The following is a 15,516-nucleotide window of genomic DNA, read 5'->3' on the forward strand; positions in this document are numbered from 1 at the left end:
GGAAAACCAAGGTTCCCCGAGTTTAGGCGACTTCCTCTCAGCCAGTGGTAGCAGCCCGTGGGCCAGACCCACCCGGGGGCAGAATGGAGATCCTTTGTCAAGGCTCGCAGGCCTCTTAATTCTATCAGCATTTCACAAGCCTGCAAACCTCTCCCTGTGGCACTGTATAGGAATTTGTCTCCCCAGTGGTTGCGAGTAGCGCGGGCAGGGAATGGCGCTCTAGCGGCTGGTGCGCCCGGGCTGGGTTTCAGGGGGCGTGATGGCCAGGGGCTCTGCCTAGTAATGAGCCGCCTGGTCCGCTTTTCCAGTGCAAAGGTACGAGGTGGAGGCCGCCCTACTTTTTTCAGAAGGCCCGGGTCTGGGACCTAGAAAGTCGTGCCTTGCGAAGCTGGTCTTTCCAACCCCATGGACAATGTCCACATTGTTTCCCTGCAAATATAACGCGCAAGACAGAGCAAATTTAAAATCGGTCATTTTTTGCATGTGAGACCCCAAGACAAGGAAAGTCTAATGAGCGTCTAAAAATGTAACCCAAAGATACAGAAGTATTTCTTCTACCCTATATGCACTTATTGTTTATGTAAAATGCAGCGCGCGCTGAGGAGAGACTTGTTGCTTTATTGCACGTTTATTTCCTGGCGCGGCCCATTGCAGTGCGTTTGCCGGCGGCACCCCCGGCCCCACTCTCCGGAGAGTCGGCTGCCGTCTGGGCCTCCTCCCCACCTGCCTGCGTCGGGGCCCCGCCAGCCACGCCAGGGCGCCTCCGCCCTGCGGCGACCGGCCGGGCGTGCGGCTCTGCTCTGGGGGCGGACTCCGCCGTGCAGCTGAAACGCGATTCGTCGCTCTTGCAGAACTTTCCCCCTGAAAATCCCGGCACCACAACCAGCCCCCCCGCCCCGGAGAGATTTTGATTTTAGTGGCTTTCCTTCCTTCTGTTTGCTGTCGTGTGCGGATACTGGCTGCCGGGCAAACTTGCGGCTCGTCCCAGTGCATGTCAGCGGTACTCGTCCCTGCAGCCGGTTACCCTGACACGATGCACTCCGAAGCAGAAGAATCCAAAGAAGGTACGAGTTTGAGTTCTCGCGGGGGCTGGCCAAGCTCTGCGGAGGAATGTGAGCAAGGCAGTCGTAGGCACAGATGGGAGCTTTAAAGTGAGCGGGGTGCTCTGTCCGCTTCCCCCGCGCCCTCGCCGCCCAGCTGGAGCTGGTGTGCAGAGCCCAGCCCCCGGCGCGGCTGCCCCTCTCACCAGGCAGCCGATCCGGAAAGGAGGGAGCAAGAGTCGGACCTAGCTCAGCCAGCCCACTAAAACCTGCTTTGTAAATTTCTCTGGAAACGAACGAGCCTCAATTTGACGCCAAGCGTGCAAAATGTGCTTGGTTGGGAGAGGGCTGCTTGCCTGCAACAGGACGGGAAAGCCGGGTCCCCTGATAGAACCCTGAGTGGAGGATCCCTTGAAAAGGCGTCTCAGAAATTAGAAACGCAGTACGTTTCCGGCTAAAAGGGGAAGCTGGGTGAGGGGGAGAAGTGAAAGATCTTTATTTGGGGAATAGGATTCCACCCCCCTTGCTGGCTTTTCGGCAGTGAGTTCGTTTTGCTGGGGCTCAAGGGGGTTAAAAGATGAGGGCGGCCTTGTGCACTTGAAACTGAGGAGAGTTTGTCTGTTTTTAACTTTGCAAAAGCAAAGGGTTTCATTTACTCCTAACAGAGAACGGGTGACAGGGCTGGAAAAGCTCCAACCAAAACACAATTATACGCTGGTGTTAGTTTGGGGAGTTTATCTGTGTGTGAGTGTTTGTATGCTTTGTTCCCTAGAACTTTATGTATACAAAAGTCCTCTTTGTAAGTGGGGGGTGGGAGTGGGGGTGGTTGGGGAACTTTAGAGAGTAAGAGGAGAGACTGTTCAAGGTTGTGAAATTCCCTTTCATTTCAAGTAGCGTCTTGGGCAACTGGTACATTTCAAATCAATCACAGCAACTCTGGCTGCCAGAGGAGCAGGAAGGAACCCCATCATTTCTCCATTTGGGAGACATCGGTTAGGCAGAGCCCTTGAAACTTGTCCTCTTCTGTGTTTTACTGATTCTACTCCTAAAGTACAGCTCTGTGTTCCATAATGTAGTCTCTGTGGGCTGACGTTTACCTTATGCTGTGTGAGGGAAACAGTCAGTAAAAAGGCGGCTTGTATAATAGAAACATGGGGCTGGCCTGAATGAGAAATGACAGCCAGGAGCGTTGTTTTTGAGCTTCATGTGGAGCGTGGGGGAATTAATGTTTTCTTGCGGTGGCCTCTGTTCTGATGGAGTTGTGTGCTGGTGGATGTTTTTCTTTTCTATGTCTTTATAACAGCGGTTTATCGAAAGTGAAAAGTAGTCCAAGGCCAATAGGAACCAGGCCGAGAGAATCCAACGAGGAAATTTGTATGAGTTACAAGTAGCACTTAAATTGGCATTTTCTCCCAGGCATGCTTTTCTTCTTTTGGGAAAGAGGGAACAGAGAGAAAATAGGAACCAGGCCGAGAGAATCCAACGAGGAAATTTGTATGAGTTACAAGTAGCACTTAAGTTGGCATTTTCTCCCAGGCATGCTTTTCTTCTTTTGGGAAAGAGGGAACAGAGAGAGAGTGAAAAACAGTATCCTGAAGTATGTATTATACATTCCTCTAGCAACTTCCACAATCTTCCCTCCTCACCCAACTCTGCGGTTGTTCGTTTGGAAGCAGCCTGCAAACGAGTGAGGGGGTTCATGCCCTTCTGCTTGGAACTCATCCTCCCTTCACTTGCCATCATTTACACTGTGCAGATGTGCTGCAAATGATCTGGACTCTCTGCTTTTTAAAGAAAGCCCAGAATGTTTCTTTTAAAATAATCTGAGGTGCTAAAGTTTTAAATTGATAGCAATTAGGGTAGGATAGTGAATTATTCTTGAGGAAGATTGATCAAATATACTTTATTTTCCAGATAGAATCGTTGTAGCTTCTGCCAGGAAATAAAGGATGAGTATCTCCATATTTTGTGTGTGTGTGTGTGTCCTGAGCAGTTCCTGCAAGGCTGGTCATTGGCTGTGAACTAGAACCCTTCGTTTAGCTACCACCACTCGGATGTCTATGAAAGGAGCTATATGTGTAAATATTCAGTTGTCTTACTTCTCTATCCTAACTAGTATTTCCCCCTCCTCTTAAAGTTAGCTTTTTCCCCCCATCCTGGCAGACTTATGTATCCCATTTATGTGAGATCACCATGAGCTCTTCCCAATGCATACATTGCAAGAAAATTGCCTTTGGATGCTTCCTGCCTGATTTGCTATAAAGGAATGTAAAGATACTTTTAAGTCATTATTCTGAACCGCAGTGAGAGACTATTATACTTTGTTTGGGATTGAATCTGAAAAAAATATCAAGTCAGATTCAGAAGTCCTTGGAGGCCAGCATATTTGTGTATGTGCATGAATGTAGAAGCAAATGACTGGGGATATTGTTAAGCCATCATAGCTTGGAACGTACTTGACTCTGTGCCAGGGGTGCTGAACCTTCGTCCTCAGCCTATAGCCACCTCCTAAAGAATTGGCTTAATTTTGCCTGCTAAAAAATGAATAGGTGATTGTGCTTGAGTATTAAACAGAGAAAAATAATCCAGGCCTTGGTTTATTAAAAGCTGAATGAGCTTAAGATATCCAGACATAAAATGAATAGGAAAGCAAGGGAAATGAAGGGAGAAACCTACTTTATTAAAAAAGGGGAAGGCCATTGGAAAGAGGATATCAACAGTTAACAGTGGATGGGGGCTTCCTGACGAGACAGGCTGATGGCCACATATTTGGCATTTAGCTGCTTCCTGTTGAGTAAATTACTTAATTATAAAGTAGTAAAAATGAATGGCAGTTGAGATCTCTGAAGATCTTTATAGTACTAAGCATCAAGGGATCCAAGGACTCCTTTGCCCTGGTTATTGCAGCTTTGGAACCAGAAATCAAGAAAGCCATTGTTGAGGGGTGTCACTTGGTAAGGACCTGGAAAAGCGTAAAGGCGAGTGGTCAGTAAGCTCAGCTTTCTTCTCCATTGCCCACAGTTGCATTTCCCACCACCACCTTGCCCAGTTCTCTCGTGCCTCACCAGGCCTGATATTTCACAGAAAACAGTAGCCATTAGACAATCTCTCATCTTCCTGCTCCCAAACTGACAGACTCAGCTTCATCCACACCCGCCCTCCCGGTGTCTGTGGAGCAGGTGTCACTTCTACTGCAGAGTGCCACTCTTTCCATCTTGGAATCCTTCTGTGCCAGTTGCCCAATGTCTTTCCTGGCTCCTTCCCTTCTGTATGTAGATGAGCTCAAGCTCCCCCTTCTAGGCCATTGGCACTTGCTGGTCTTTCTGACCAAAATATCCTTCTCTCCACCTGACCCCCTTTTCTTGGTCAGCTCCTCAGAGGGGCTTTTTCTGAACTACCAACCTGAACTCAGATCCCCTGTTGTCCTCTCTCAGAGCACTTATTCCTTTACTTGCTGGCACTCACCACACGGTTTCACATCTCTTCTTTTCTAGACCACAGGCTCTTGAAGGAAAGACCATGTCTCTTTTATTCCCTACTGTATCTCCAGGATCTACACAGTAAGGAGTGCTCATTAAATATTGTAGAATGAGTGAATGAATGAATGATCTCCACTCTTTAAAGTTAGTCACCAGCTCTTTGTCCAATTTTAGGCATTGCTTATCTCTTTTTATACAAACCTTTTTTTAAAACAAAAACAAACTTTAGCATGGTTCCAATTTTCTCACTTTTTCTCATCTCTCCTCCCACTGAAGTCCGTCTTTCTCTCCACTATTACACAAAAATTGCATTTGCCAAAATCAGTAATTTCCCAGGTGGCAAAATCACCAGTGACCCTGCATTCATATTTTTGGTCCTGATTTTTACTTGCCTGATTTTTACTTTTTTTTTGGAACATACTTCATTTGACACTAGGAGACCAGAATCCCTGCAATCTTAAAGTCCTTCCTTGGTTCCTATGACACTATACTCTCCTGGTTTTTTCTAGTTTGTTTCATTCTAATTTCCTAGATCTCTAACCTGGGCTTTTCTAAGAACCACCTGTGCAACCAGCATCCTGGTAGACATCATGTTTTGAATGTTATACAAGTATCTTAAATTCAATAGGTCTGAACTAAGCCCAACCTTTTCTGCTATCCACAAATCTGATCCTCCTGTATTTTCACTGAATATCATTGCCTTCTCTTTGGCTCCCAAACTACAAACTAGAAGTTGTCCTTAACTCTGCCGTATCCTTTATCTTCTGCTTCCAGCTGGTCGCCAAGACCTGGCACTTCCTCCTCTCCATTGTCTACTGAATGCATCTCCTTTTCTCTTGCTCTCGCTCTCTCTTTTTTTTTGGTGTTTGTCTGGTACTGGGAGCTGAACCCATGACCTTGGGGTTATCAGGCTGCACTCTAACCAACTGAGCTAATTGGCCAGCCCCGTCTCCTTCTCTTTATCTCCCCTATCCCTGCCCTGGTTCAGGCCTGTAGCATTTGTACCCTAATTATTACAGTAAACATCTCTGTCATCAGGGTTTTTGGTTGTAAGAAATGGAACTTGATCCCTGCTATCATAAACAGAAAAATTTACTGGAAGGATATTGGGTACTTCACACATCCACTAAAAGGCTGGAAATTAGCCTCTAGAAATGCATCAGGAAATGCAGTCAAAGACATACCCAAGGATCATCTAGTTAGGACCTCATCACTGCCTTCACTGCCTCTGTGTTTTTAGTTTTGCCAGTGCTGGGGCTCCAGATGTGGCTGAATATTTGGTCATCCTCAACATTCAAAATCCCAGACATGAGCCATCTGATTGGTCAAGGCTAGGTCATGTACCGGCTCCTTGCTGCTAGAGGGGAGAGAACTTTTTTGTCCAGCTTTGATAGTAGAAGATAGAAGTCTGTCTCCTGCAACCACTTGCAAAATGCAGGCTTCTCCAAAACAGGAAAGGAGTTCTTGTGTGAATCTCCAAAACCGTAACAAATATCTATCACACCACTCGACTGATCCATCCAACCCTAGTGTTTCCCTGTTTATTTACCTCCTCATTCCCTCAGCAAGTGTTGTTTCCTTTGCTGGGATCACTCTCTTGCTCTTCCTTAAGTGGATAATATGCTCCCCCAGGGCATTCCCACAATCCTCTGTACTTCCTTCAGTGGTACTGCGTTTTCACCCTGTACTATAGTTATTAGTTTTCTTTCACCTCCACTTCATTATAAGCTCTTTGACAGCAAGGTTTGTGCTTCTTTTTTTTTTTTTTTCCTGAATCTCAAGTGTAAGACCTAGGGCCTCTCATATAGGAGGGTCAAATAAAACCTTATTAAATTAATTAATTTAAAATGAGGTTACACGATATGGTGAAACCTTTTAGAGTTCTATTTAAGAGTTGTCCAGCCTCACTTTATAGGAATAGTGCCTTCTAAACCTAGAGGACAAACCTATTTAGGGTTTCTTAAGTTTTCCACTAAAGTACTCTTAATAGCAGAGGCAAAAACAAGCATGTGTCTTTGATCACTGGGGTCAGGGCCCACAGTGGCTTGCCAGTGTCTCAAATTTCCTTGAAGGCTGAAGAAATAATATTGGAACTAAAATGTATTGAGCTCTTCCATATGGCAGACATGGTGCTGAGCATCTTATTATGTATATTACCTCTTTCAGTACTTGTGTAATAACTCTTTATGTTCATGCCACTTAACAACTAAGAAAACAGGTTCAGAGAGATTAAAAGCTATACCTAAAGCTACTGAGCTAGTGTACTAGTCTATTTCTTTTGCTTAGAATATCTGAAACTGGGTAATTTATACAGAAGTAAAATTTGTTTCTTAGAGTTTCAGAGACTGGGCAGTCCATGGTCTGGGGGAACATCTGGTGAGTGCCTTCTTTTTGGTGGTGACTCTAAAGTGACACACATGGAGAGAATGGGCTGAGCAGGAGAGAGCTAAACTTCTTACTCCCTCTTCTTATAAAGTCATCAGAATCATGTCCATTACTTCTTGAATGGATCAGTCCATTCATAAGGGCACAGTCCTCACAGTCTAATCACCTCTTAAAGGCTCCACCATTCAAATACCATAATTGGTTTTCCCATCCTCTTAGCACTGTTATAATGGAGTCAATCTTCCAATATGTGAGCTTTTGGGAGACACGTTTAACCTGTAGCAGCTAGAAAAGGAAAGGCTCCACCATTCAAATACCATAATTGGTTTTCCCATCCTCTTAGCACTGTTATAATGGGGTCAATCTTCCAATATGTGAGCTTTTGGGAGACACATTTAACCTGTAGCAGCTAGAAAAGCTGGAATCAGGATTTGAACTGAAGTGGACTCACCATAGAGCCTGTGCTTTCAACGCTTACGTGGTATTTCCAGTAATGTCCAAAAGATGCCTTCCCTCATCCTCAAGTAAGCTTGGCACTCAGGAAGATACTCTCAGGGTCTGCATGTACCCCAATTTGAGAAATGAGGAGTAGAGGGACCAGGTCTCTTGGAGGAGTAGAAAGAGAAGAGTCCTGGCCCTGATTCTTTCTATCTCCTCCTGCCTCTTGGCAGCTGCCCAAGAACACAGGGGTTCTCAAGTGCATCTTTCTAACCCCTGATGCGTGACATCTAGGAGCCCACCAGGGCTGGGTAGGAGGTGCCTGGAGCCCACTACAGTGAGAGGGACCCAAGGACCTGTGGGACAAGGGAGGGTCCTCACTTCCTGCAGCAGTGGCCAGTTTGAAAATGGAGGATATGGGTCACTGAAGTGAGAAAAGATTCAGTTATGTGTGTGTTTTGTTGTAACAACTGGGCTATTCTGTAGCACCCAACTAAGTTTCAAGTTGCTTTAAAATCTGCAAGATGTGTATTCACAGTGAGTGATTCTTAGCACGGTTGTATTGCACTTGGTCAATTCTTCATATCTCCCGGTGATATATTAATTCATTGGGGATTATGCACAGGCATTTGTACTCTCAATGGTGGCTGTCCTTGGTCTGAATATCATTTAACAGGTGTCTACACTGTTCTTCAGTACTTCTGCAGTGCATCCTCTGAGCTCCGGGTTACCTTGAGTCTATCTCACTGTAGTCTGCCATAGCTGGGGTCCCCAATTTTCTGGTGGATTGATCAAGAAGCTTGTTTTGATCAATCAGTTTGCCAGTCAAGTGACAGGTCAGTCTAGTGCCAGGACAGCAGTCTGACTGACTGCTGCCTCCCAAGCACACTGTGCTAGCAGGCAACCTTGCAGAACCTTCTGGGGCCTCAGAATCAGCATCGTCCCACCTCCTGGTAATTATAACTCTTCACGGAAATGAAAAGTAGAGACTTCCGCAAGAAAAAAAAGGGACCAATACCTGGCCAAGTATTTATCATAGAGGAGAAAAGTTCAGTTGTTTCATATTGGTGACTTATTAATATCCTCAGGAAAAATGAACTGTTGAGGGTGCTGTTTGGGTAGGGATGCTGGTCCTCAGGGAGGAGGTATGTGTGTGTGCAGGTGGGAAGGGAGTCAGCATTCTGACACTGATGTGCACTTGCAGGAGCAGATGGGCATCCCACAGCCTCGCTTTCCCTGGAGCACACTGTGGCAGGCCTGGTGCATTGTGAGAGTCACAGCACCTTCTTCAGGAAGTGACAGTGGAGCTGCAGCCACTGCTCTCCCAGCCACTGACCAAGATATCTGGAGCGCAGTTGCTTAAGTCTTGTTCTAAGGGCTTACAAACCTTGAAGAAGAGTTAGACATAGCGCTGCAGTGCATCCAGAGTGACTAACTGCTGAGTTGGGAGTAAATTGCTGGGGGAGTGCTACTCTGGGAATCTGTAAGGCTGTACAAAGTCTGCATTATGAGGCTGGTGCCTTATGGTATTTATGGTTTTAAAGATGTGAGGGGAAGGGGTTGAGTTTGTGTTTGTAATATCATCTGTGGACTTAAGTGGTAATATATTCTCCAGCTTTGTAGTGACGAACAAGATTTAATTTTATAAATAACTAGGAGCAAAGTTTCTTTCAAGGAGATTGGTAAAGCAAAGAGACTACTAAGCAGAACGCCTTACGTGACTATGACAGCGTTAGGCTCCTAAAGCCTTAAGAACTTATTTGTCCAAGTCAGGGTTGGCTGTTAAGAAGAGAATCAGTAATTCATGAGCTTTCCCTCCAGTTTGACATGCTATTTATGCTTGATGTCCGCTCACCTGGCTCAGGTACGTTTTCATGTGGCCCACTCAGCTAGGCTGAGGAGCTGGGGACCAGACATGTCCCCAGAAGCACAGGCTGTTCTGCCATGGACAGTCCAGTAGACTCCTCCTCCCTGGGTGCAGCCTCCCTTCCTTATCCACTGCTGCCTTCCCTGGGCTTCAGATACTTGAGCAACAAATGTGGACTGAGCCAGTACCTCTTCTGCAGGGCCTGGGGAAGCAGGGATATGTGTGTGGATGATCCTGCCTCAAAGAACTGGTTTGGGGCATTGCATATAGCATATGTGCATTCATAGGACAAAAATACATGACAGGGAACTTAGAATCTGAGCACAGCTCAGAGGATCAGACAGTGGATCCTTGGAGGATCCAGAAGAGGGAGTATGCACCAAAAGTCATGATGGACAGCAGTGACCTTACAGAGGAGTAACTTGCACTTCAGCTAGGTCCTTTAAAGCAAGTGGAGAGAAGAACATGTGACAGACAGGGGACCTGCACATGCTATATGCCGGGATCAGGAAGGAACTTTACAGAAGTGTAGGTTCATGGAGTCATTGGTGGGTGATGTTGTAGCAGTACCTGGGGCCAGATTAGAAGCCAGGCTTCGACCTGCACATGCTATATGCCGGGATCAGGAAGGAACTTTACAGAAGTGTAGGTTCATGGAGGCATTGGTGGGTGATGTTGTAGCAGTACCTGGGGCCAGATTAGAAGCCAGGCTTTCCAGAGGAACGCTATAGGTAACAGACAAGGCAGTAGAAGTCAGGAGACTGGTGTTCTACTCTTGGCTTTGCCTCTGGTTGTTTGTGCAACCTTCAACACTTAATCTCTCTGAACTTCAGTTTCCTCATCAGAAAAATGGGAGCCTTGATATTAGACTAAAGCATGCTTGAGATACCTTCTAGGAAGGAGACACAGTTATTTTAAGTAATTGGAGGAGTTTGAGCTGGGTGGAAGAGAGCAGATGCTCAGAAGTGTTTTTAGGACTACCAAGCTGATGAGAGCCATGAGTTGGTCTTGAGGACAAGACTGAGCCTGGGTATAAGGAGCCTGGACACAAATGTCTGTGAGAGTTGACTCCCCTAATAAGTGATCTCTGAGGGAAAGGCTGTAGAGAGAGGAGAGGATTGAGCCTCTGAGAATACCCACTTTTGTAGGGGGAAAAGGTAGGTGGAACTAATAAAGGAAATAGAAATGGAGTAGCTCAGGAGGTAGGAAGAAATGAGGAGAGAAGATGGTTTTAGAAGCTGGGAGGATGAGATCCTGTAGAGGCAGTGGTCCCAAAGATGGGTTCTAAAAAGAGGTATGGTGGAAGAGTGCTTCGCCTTTTTGGGGGGCCTCTGTTGAAGTCGGTCTCAGCGAAAGCCAGGAGCCTGGATTTGAGGAGCTCATCTACTAAGGGATGGGAACACATCTTTGGTATTCAGTTAGTATTTTGTGGGTGACTAAGGGAATAAGAGAAGGCACTTGGGGCCCAGGAGATGACTGTCCGTGCTGTGAACAAGTGCCCCAGTCCCCTGAGAAATTGGTCCATTGTCTCCATTTCCACATGCTTTCCAAGTCCTAGAGCAGATCCCTTTCCTGATCTCCACCCCATCGCATTCGAGGGTGATGGAAGAGCGTGCCTGCAGGCCTGTCTGTGGCATCACACAAAATAAGCACTGGTGCGTGAGGGCAACCAGTAAATATAGGTGGGAAGTTTCACCCAGCTTAAAAAAGAAAAAACCTTTTCCTGTGCTCACAACACTTCTGACACCAAACATGGGAGCGTTTTCCCCACACCAACCAGTTTTCCAATTGTTGGCAGGTACTGACTGGATGTCCTACAATTTAACTTAGTTCTGACACTAACTTCCCAGAGTTAGAGCAGACCTTGCAGGTTAAGGGCTCAGTCCCACAAGACGGCCCCCCATTTCAGACACAAATCACAAGTCCAGGCCTCCTTTACTTCCAACCAACTGGCTATACATTGGGGGTTCCCATGACCCTCTTTGCAGGTTCAATAATTTGTGAGAACAGCTCACAAAACTCAGGGAAACATTTACTGGTTAATTATAAAGGTTCAAATCAGTAAGAGCGAAATGGAAGAGATGCATAGGACAAGGTGTGGTGGAAGGGCACAAGCTTCCAGGCCCTCTCCAGGCAGGCCACCCTCCCAGCACCTCCACGTGGGATCAAATCATTGGCCAGTGGTGTTTGGACTCAATCTCCAGCCCCTCTGAAAGTTCCAACCCTATAATCTTTACCTGGTTGGTTTCTCAGGTAACCAGTTCCATTCTGGTTTATGAGTCACCTTATTAGCATAAACTCAGGTAAGGTTGACTTTCAGCCTTAATAAGGGACTTATTATGAGTAACAAAAGACACCCCTCTTATACCTATCACTCAAGAAATTCCAAGTTTTAGCAGCTCTGGCAAGGAGCCAGGGACAAGGAATAAATACATATTTTTAATTATATCACAGTATCACGCCAGTCTTCATACTGTGGAAAAGCTCTGGTCACTCTGAGAAGTCAGAGAACTTTTCTCTCTTCCCTTTCACCTTCACTTTCTCTCTCCCTGTGTTTTTCCTTCCTGTGACATGAGTGCATGTCTTGGAAAACCACTGATGCTTCTGATGGCGTATAATCTGTAACTCTTAAGACTTGAGTCTTAAACATATTAAGTAGGATTTGGGCCACACTAGTAAGCTGAGGTATTCTGAGAAATTTTAAATTTCTCCTGAGGTGTGTTAAGTGGTTGTCACACCAGTGGAAATATGCTAGATGGCTTGTCCTTGAGATAATGTTTGTGGAAAGCTCAGTGCTTGCATGGCTTCACTCAGGAGGTGCTGTATAAATAAGGAGGCTTATAATCACACACAAAGAAGAACCCTGCCTGGGCCTGCCTAGTCACTCAATTAAGTCCTCGTTTCACATTCTCTAAAAAGCATGGAAGGGTGGGCTTGCCCCAAGAAACTTTTTCCTCCTGTAAAGTTATTTCTTAAAAGTAAAGTATGAATGCACTGTTCTCCTATATTGTTAAACACTTATAAAACCATTTTCACCTTTTAAGGGTTAAAATTAGAACTGAGTCAGTTGGTTATGAAATATCTAGGATGAAAATGCACCTCTCCTTAATATCACAAGTCTAAACATAGGACTTAAATTCTTCAGAAAAAAGGAGATCATTAAAGGAGTCGCTCAGGATAGTTTTCAAGGAGGTAGAATTGAGGGACAAGTAGCACCTTCTGAAAGAGAAGAGAAAGCACTATTGGGAAATCAGAATGGTGAAGGAAGTCAAGGGAGCAGCCATTTGGTAGATTTCAATTTCAAGGGATCAATGAGGGAGAAATAGTGAGTGGAAGGGATGGGGAGTGGGAGCGGGTGGGAGCCACAGGGTGGGATCCAGGCCAGATGCAGAGCTTCGGGGAAGAAGTAGGAGTGTGGATAGAAAGGAAGGGAGGAGTAAAATGGGGGGAAAAAAAAAGTAACTTGTGCAGCACTGGAGAGGTGAGCAGTAGTGCAATTAGGCAAGAGACAGAAGTTTGAGCAGTTCGCTTATTTTGTTTCATTTTGTAGTTAACAGGAGGTAGAATGGGGTGCTGGTCTCCAAAGTCTGTGCAGACTTGCAGCCAGTGGAATGGTGGCATTTGGAGGACACAGAAGCCCTCCAGTTCTTCTCAGGCGGGATTAATGCGGGAGCCCATAAACAAGGACATGACATTGAGGAATGCTCCTGCTGTTCCAACTTCTAAATCGGAGCCAGTCAGAAGCCAGGGCTGTGCTGTGTTGGCTTGGATTTCTAGTAACTTTCTTATGATTTATAAAAATGATTTCCTCTAAAAGCGCACAAACAGCGGCAGATGACGAATTAGGAAAGCAGTTGTGCCAGCTGGTGGGAAACGTTTCAAAGCTGTCTGCTGCATCGTGCCACCCGTTTTCTGGAGGGCTGGTGGGAGGGATAGTGTCATCACCCCCTCCTGGTGAAGCTATACCTGCCTCCTGGGGATTTGCCTCATGAACAAGTCTGATGGTAAGCAGGCTCACTGAAGAATTCCCGGCTTGGGGTTTTTTATGTGTAGAAGTGGTTTAAATTAGTTGGCTCCCTTGACCAGATAACCCTAGAAGTAGAACAAGTCTGATGGTAAGCAGGCTCACTGAAGAATTCCCGGCTTGGGGTTTTTTATGTGTAAAGTGGTTTAAATTAGTTGGCTCCCTTGACCAGATAACCCTAGAAGTGCAGGGGTGCTTACTTGGCGGTCCTGCCCTTGCCACCTATCCCAGCACGCCTTGGGGTCACCCCTCTGGGCGTCTGGTTAAGGGTATGGGGGAGTGTTCCTTGTGTTTCTCAGCAATGGAACTTTAGCTGGCTTGTTTCAACTTGCGTGAGGGTTGATTAGGTAAATTATCATTGCTGCTGGGAAAGGCAGTCTAGCTGAAGCCTGACACAGCCCTCAAGGTGGCTATAAATCCTTAATTGTTTTCCTCTCTTTCCCAAAGATGGGTTCTTAACGTAACACTGTGATCAATAGACTATTTGATAAATTGTACGTTCTTGATCTATTTTAGTACTCTGCAGTCCTGTTTCTTTAAAATTCTCAGACGACCCTTCCTTTAAAATGTAATTGGACCAAATTAAAAAGGAATACATTGTGTTTTTTTGTTGTTGTTAGTTAGTTCCTTAAGTCATTCTGCAGTCTTGGACATGTTTGTAGTGAAGATGTGGAATGTCAACTGGACTATTGTAGAGGATGGGAGTGGGAGAACTGTTGTATTTGGTAGTCGTGGTAGAATATCACAGAACCTATCAGCAAATAGTCTCTTAAAGTAGTACTGTCTGTTTTCTTTCTATTTTTTTCATGACACCATCTATCCCTGTTTTGTGAAATAGTCAAACCTGTTTTTATTGTATATCTTTCAGAGCTTCAGTTAGGCAGATTTTTTTTTTTTTTAATGCTTGATGCTGTTTTTTATTTCATGAATGACTCAATTGACTANATTAGGAAAGCAGTTGTGCCAGCTGGTGGGAAACGTTTCAAAGCTGTCTGCTGCATCGTGCCACCCGTTTTCTGGAGGGCTGGTGGGAGGGATAGTGTCATCACCCCCTCCTGGTGAAGCTATACCTGCCTCCTGGGGATTTGCCTCATGAACAAGTCTGATGGTAAGCAGGCTCACTGAAGAATTCCCGGCTTGGGGTTTTTTATGTGTAAAGTGGTTTAAATTAGTTGGCTCCCTTGACCAGATAACCCTAGAAGTGCAGGGGTGCTTACTTGGCGGTCCTGCCCTTGCCACCTATCCCAGCACGCCTTGGGGTCACCCCTCTGGGCGTCTGGTTAAGGGTATGGGGGAGTGTTCCTTGTGTTTCTCAGCAATGGAACTTTAGCTGGCTTGTTTCAACTTGCGTGAGGGTTGATTAGGTAAATTATCATTGCTGCTGGGAGAGGCAGTCTAGCTGAAGCCTGACACAGCCCTCAAGGTGGCTATAAATCCTTAATTGTTTTCCTCTCTTTCCCAAAGATGGGTTCTTAACGTAACACTGTGATCAATAGACTATTTGATAAATTGTACATTCTTGATCTATTTTAGTACTCTGCAGTCCTGTTTCTTTAGAATTCTCAGACGACCCTTCCTTTAAAATGTAATTGGACCAAATTAAAAAGGAATACATTGTGTTTTTTGTTGTTGTTAGTTAGTTCCTTAAGTCATTCTGCAGTCTTGGACATGTTTGTAGTGAAGATGTGGAATGTCAACTGGACTATTGTAGAGGATGGGAGTGGGAGAACTGTTGTATTTGGTAGTCGTGGTAGAATATCACAGAACCTATCAGCAAATAGTCTCTTAAAGTAGTACTGTCTGTTTTCTTTCTATTTTTTTCATGACACCATCTATCCCTGTTTTGTGAAATAGTCAAACCTGTTTTTATTGTATATCTTTCAGAGCTTCAGTTAGGCATTTTTTTTTTTTTTTTAATGCTTGATGCTGTTTTTTATTTCATGAATGACTCAATTGACTAAATGTAGGCAGCTACTAAACTTGGCAGTTGTTGCCATCAGCATGCCCTTGGACAGGAAGTGTTCAGTATAGATATGACCAACCAGTTTCCAGGCTTAAAAATAAAGTGGGGGATTTCTGGACAGAATAGGTCTTTGTCACTTATTGTAACGTGTCTGATGAGTATCAAAGTTCAAAGCCAACCACTCTGCTTTCTCATTTTTTTTCCAGGCCATCATTTCACCTGACCTTTTCTGTTATACAGATTGAAACTTATTTCAGGGTATTGGTGTTCTGTTGGTTTTTACACCTCTTTTATTTTCAGCTCCTTTAAAATCATCACAC

The 15,516-nt window shown here is 45.1% G+C and overlaps 1 protein-coding gene across 2 annotated transcripts in view; it reads left to right on the forward strand.

Annotated features, from left to right (window-relative positions):
• TNFAIP8 (tumor necrosis factor, alpha-induced protein 8) overlaps positions 1 to 15,516 on the forward strand; it is a 71,169-nt gene that overhangs the window by 31,736 nt on the left and 23,917 nt on the right. The window contains exon 1 of one of the 2 annotated variants that reach the window (XM_008580047.1): positions 969 to 1,064. The exons of the other annotated variant lie outside the window; for it this stretch is intronic. Within the exon in view, the coding sequence (XP_008578269.1) occupies positions 992 to 1,064 (73 nt within the window). The 5' untranslated portion in view covers positions 969 to 991. Of the gene's footprint in view, positions 1 to 968; positions 1,065 to 15,516 lie in introns of those variants that run through there. 2 annotated transcript variants of the gene reach the window in all.

The sequence above is a fragment of the Galeopterus variegatus genome, unplaced genomic scaffold, assembly GCF_000696425.1.
Source record: "Galeopterus variegatus unplaced genomic scaffold, G_variegatus-3.0.2 Scaffold2007, whole genome shotgun sequence".
NCBI lineage: Eukaryota > Metazoa > Chordata > Mammalia > Dermoptera > Cynocephalidae > Galeopterus > Galeopterus variegatus.